At 43.6% G+C, this 4,931-nt stretch overlaps 1 protein-coding gene across 1 annotated transcript; it reads right to left on the bottom strand.

The window, feature by feature from the left end:
* Window positions 1-718: 718 nt before the first annotated feature.
* Window positions 719-3,384, bottom strand: LOC104512847 (membrane-associated progesterone receptor component 2-like). The gene is made up of 3 exons (XM_010155997.1): window positions 3,309-3,384; window positions 2,682-2,837; window positions 719-1,929 (listed from the first exon to the last, which is right to left on the bottom strand). The coding sequence occupies exons 1-3, from the start codon at window positions 3,382-3,384 to the stop codon at window positions 1,832-1,834; spliced, it is 330 nt and encodes a 109-aa protein (XP_010154299.1). The 3' UTR covers window positions 719-1,831.
* Between the last annotated feature and the right edge of the window lie 1,547 nt (window positions 3,385-4,931).

The raw sequence follows: 4,931 nt of genomic DNA, 5'->3' as shown, positions 1-4,931 counted from the left end.
CAACTCCCGCGGAGAAATGGCTCCAGTTCTGTTCTGGGATAAAGCTTGGAAAGGCAAGGAAGAGAACTCAACCTGCCTCCTGGGACACGTGAGTCACACCTGATTCAACGGAGGGTTTGGGGGTGTCTTGTTCCGTTAGATCAATCCAAATCACGTTTAGTCAAACAGTAAAGTGAAGGAAGCAGTCGCTGAAATTTCAGAGTTCACAGCTCAACAGAATGTATGGATGGAAACATGTTGCTGTGGACTTCAGAGAGGTGAAGTCTGTAAAGAGAGGTACAGACGTGGGACATAAAGCTGTGAGTCATGAACTTCGTAGGGCCACTGCTGGGAATTCAGCAGAACAGACGGTGGCATTTCTGCAGCACGCTGAGCGACACCCACATCTAGACCTCCAGCGCTCTTGACCTGTTAGTGCCACGAGACATACTCCTGTTACTGTATGTTATCTCCTAAAATGCTTCTCCTTTATTTACACCCCTCCCTCCCGCCCCATAAAAGCATCAGCATAGATTTATTCTCTTAAATTGAGCTTACCCAAGTGAGTCTTCAAGGTCCTTCAAAAGCTGGGACTTGAAGGAAAAGTAACACCACGAGGACAAGGGACAGTGTCAATAGTGGCAGATGGTTCACATCCAAGACTTCTTCCCCTTACTTTGTATTCCATCATATTCCAGCTCTGCGTAACAGCTTCTACATAAAGTCGGACAGCACGGTCGGTATTGTACATGCTTTATTAAAATGGTACTCGTATTTACAATATCTGCAGAAAGGATCCCTCCCGAGCCTTGCATTCAGACAGACACGCACACATACACACGCGCGCACGCCCCTTCACTCTGCGGGGGTGTGAAGGCGATGCTCCCAAAAGTTAGGCAGCTTCTGGAAGAGGAGGAAGGGTGACTTCTTTTGTGTGTTTGTAATTACTTAAAAAGAAGCATGGGAATATGCATTTGGCCATCACAATGCTAATTTAAGTATATGTAATATTAACATATGGCAGTAACACTGAGTATTCCTCTTTTACATTCTATACACAGAATGACATCCAGGTTTTCCGGTCAACAGAACATTCTACCTTCAGTCTCAATGCTGCTTGTAGAGACTATGAAACCACAACTTTGGGGCTGTCCCTTAAAACAATTCAAGTCTATGTAAGCGAAATAAGGCACAATTAAGATTAGATTTGATTTGGAGGATGGGAAAAGGGGGGAGGCAGGCTTCAGATAATAGTTGTCGCAGAGGAAACAGTTTTTACCCAATCCTTCTGAGAAAAGGATGAATTTTACCCCCATCTTAATCTAGATGGACTCCTCTTAGAGAACTGAAGTATTCTGCCAGGGCTACGAACGCCCACGTACAAAACAAGGGTGGAAATTCACATTTTATCACCAGTTTCAGTAGCCTAACCTACTGAGACTGGTGTACACGAGGACGTCTGCCTTTACTGCTGAAGGAGAAGACACACATGAAACATTCAAACCTTCCGCTGAGCTTGGAGACTCACGTCTTTCAGAGCTTGTAGTATGTACTACTTGAAGGCTTCAGCTTACTGATAAAAAGGGAATAGCGTTTTTGTCTTTAAATCCCTGGCCCCTCTTCACTAACGAAGCCTAACCAGACATTACAAATAAACTGCAACAGAAGGTTTGGCAGCACAAATAATGTCTAGTATTCGAATCTTCATTTGTGAGTTTATTGTTTTCCTTTTACAAAACCTGTTGAATGTTTTTCGCAGCAGATGAACTGTACCCAAAGATGCAGGACATTCTGTGATGGGGAATAAGAGGTTGCAGTTCCGAAGGCCCCTGACTTTGGTTGTTTACAAAGTTCATTCCTGTTTAGTGTGATCCTTGGTATCTTCCTCATCTGTGTATTCTGATGGTTCTTCCCCTGGTTTTAGGAGTCTACCTACGTAGTCGTATTTTTCTGAAAAAGATGTATGATTCCATTACAATCAAGTACGGCTGCATTCGCTAGTCAGTCTGCATTGCTGCAAATTCACTGCTCCTATGCGCTCAGGTTCTGAACCCGAACCGCTAAAGCTGATGGCAATTTATCAGCAAGCTCAGCCTCCTAAAACAATCTCGCTACCCCTGCTGCGCCTCACTTGCTCTGCTCAGAGTACTTTGTCTCAGTTCTCCCGCGGCTAATCGCGGGCAAGCTTTATCACACGAGGGCTGAAAACGCTGCTATTAACACCGACACAAATTCCCTCAGCCTGGTCTGATTTCAATTAACGTGAGAAATTACTTCCTCCCCGCCCCCAGTGGCATATTTCCATACTTCTGAGAAATTATTTCAAGACAAACTCGTTGAACCCTTCATACTGAAACAACTCTTGGTCCTAATCATCGTTCCATGGTATCCAAAGCTAAAAACCTGCGAGCAGGAATTCCATCAGCTACGCTGCACTTAGAGAGTGAAATTCTGCGCTGAAGAGTCGGGAAGAGAATAGCTTTCTTGTACAAAACTAAAAAGTTGAAAAAGCTACAGTGAGGTGTAGTGGAATCCTCTCTGGAAGAAGAGCCTGAAATCCCTGGCCTTTTCCTAAGAAGGTTACACTGCATTCTTAATGTTCCTGTCAACATCTCTTTAAAAGCTGCCCCAAGCCCAAATCAGTCATTTATATTAAAAGCATTTCCTTAAGCTAAAGATGTGCTGCTAATTGGAGAATTTACCTTTAAATTGCATTTCCCACTCTCTTACACTTTCCATCTGTACAGCATTTAAGTCCGATAGGTCATCATATTCATCTCTGAGTGCATCTTTATCTAGACAGAAAGTTGCTAGTCCCCTGGAGGCATCTCTGCCAGCAAATATTCCATATGGACCCTCTGAAAACAAAAAGACAAAATTGATACTTTTAAGTCTTGGTTTATGGTGACCAGTATCAGTTCTTTACACAAGTCTGCCCAAGCCATACATTCAACTTCCGCAGTGATGGGAACAGCGGTAGGTTCAGAGACATGGCTGTTCGACATTCAACAGCACTGCAATTCAACCCCAAGTTTCACTGGGAGACGAAGTCTGCCTGCTGAGAAGCAGAACCAGGAAAATAGCTTTGATATCTGGAAAAATCCCTGTCATTTGATGCAAGTCAGTTGATGTAAATTCTAAAGGGACTGGAGGCTGGAATTCACACTTCTATTAAACAAAACATAGAATATTTACAAGTCAGGCACGAACAGAAGCTAATTGTATGGACATCTTCATTAGAAATCCACTGAAATGTATCAATACACAGAACTTGAGTGCTAATTAATAATTTCACTTCACTTCCAGAACCACCACAACTTTCTACATACTTGACAGCGCATCTTTTGCCACATTTCTTGCTTCTGTGGCAATAACCTCATTTATTTTGGGCAGCAGATCACCCATGCACCTATCCTGTACTGTTCTTGAAAACTGCACAAATCTTCTTGTGACGACTGTAAAGCAACTACTTCCTTTGTGCTTTTTGGCTGATGCAAAGCAGCACAAATACGATAATAAAATTTTGGGCAATGACCATCAAATAAATGTTATTACAAAGAGAACTGGATGATTTGCAAACGAACAGCTCAGAGGACAAGGTTGGTAACTGGCTTTCCCAAATCTTAATTAATCTAAAGAACATCAAGTATATTGTTATCTTAGATTTTCTTGACCTAAAAAGAGATACCTTAATTCAGCTCAATTAAAAAAAAACAACAAAACCACACTTTAAAATTTCCTACACTAACTGGAGGAGCTAAGCGACAGGGACACGCCCAAGGCATTATAGAGTGGTCACCAGTTGAAGATAAATAGGCCAGAACCCTTCTCTGGCTTACCTCTGGGAAGACGACAGTGGCCATCAGGGCAAGAATGAACACAAGCAAGTGGCAACACACTGTCCTTCACCCCCTCTATTGCTTGCCGTAGCACCTCAGACCTCTTCTGCACCAGGATGAGCCACAGGAAATCATCCGAGAGGCTGGTTTCCTCCCAGGCCGCTTGCTCCAGCCACCACACCTATCTGCTCTTGCCGGGCACTGACATCAGGGTTAAGACAGAGACTGAATGCAGCAGGAAGAACTCCTGAGGCTGGGAACCCGAGTACCATATGGATTAGAAGAAACTATGTCCTCACCACAACTGGTGTCGTCTCTCCACCACAGCGTTCTTGGCATTGCAAGTTGCTTACAGTCAAACCTGAGAACAGAAGGGTGTCTGGTATGCCACAGCCAATCCCCTTGCTTCTCTGGAAATAAGCCAACCGATTTAAAAGCAAAATTCACAAGAAGTGCGCATCACAGAAGGAACTATCAACTGGAAGCTCACGCTGTACAGATCTGGCCCTGAGAGACGGCCGTAAGGATTAACAGCATCTCCGTGCTCCAGGAACTGCATTCACGATAACCACCTCTGGGATCAGGGACTACATTTGTGCTGAAGAGAAACAAAGTCAAGAGGGCTTGTGAGCTCTGTTTTTCCTGTTTGTGTCCTGAATTAGATGTTTATTTGAAAAACAGGATTCAGAAATCAAATCAATCCTATACCAAGACATCTAACATACGCATTTTGCATGCTCCGTCACTTCCCGTGTAAGAGGTAGCGATGGCCATCGTTTGCAACACAACACGGAGCTTCTGCAAACAGAAAGTCTTCCTTTACTCCAAAACAGCTACCATTCAAGTGATCTAGTTTTTGTTGTTCTGAATAAAGAACCTAGGAGCCATAAACAGTTCTTGCAGCGCCCACACACAAGCACTTAAGAGCAAGTAAGAATTGCTACTTAACCTCCCCACCAAGAGTGTTTTGTCCCCAGTTTGTCCTTTCTCTGAAGTGTTTCAGACAAGTATTTCCATAAACCCTACTAGCTATGTGCATAATGCATTTTCAAAATTCTGGCCAAGCAGACTTAGAGAAGCATGCCGTTCCCCTTCCCTTTGGCCCCATTTAGC

This window comes from Eurypyga helias, unplaced genomic scaffold (genome assembly GCF_000690775.1).
Source record: "Eurypyga helias isolate BGI_N326 unplaced genomic scaffold, ASM69077v1 Scaffold50567, whole genome shotgun sequence".
NCBI lineage: Eukaryota > Metazoa > Chordata > Aves > Eurypygiformes > Eurypygidae > Eurypyga > Eurypyga helias.
The sequence above is the reverse complement of the archived record's forward strand: the minus strand, read 5'-3'. Positions and strand labels throughout refer to the sequence as shown.

What these genes read in the sequence shown, in the direction of transcription:
- LOC104512847 (XM_010155997.1), bottom strand. Translation starts at nt 3,384, where the DNA reads ATGGGTGATCTGCTGCCCAAAATAAATGAGGTTATTGCCACAGAAGCA. An exon ending in GGCAAAAGATGCGCTGTCAA is followed by an intron (nt 2,838 to 3,308) that starts GTATGTAGAAAG and finishes TTTTGTTTTCAG; the next exon opens with AGGGTCCATATGGAATATTT. An exon ending in GTGGGAAATGCAATTTAAAG is followed by an intron (nt 1,930 to 2,681) that starts GTAAATTCTCCA and finishes CATCTTTTTCAG; the next exon opens with AAAAATACGACTACGTAGGT.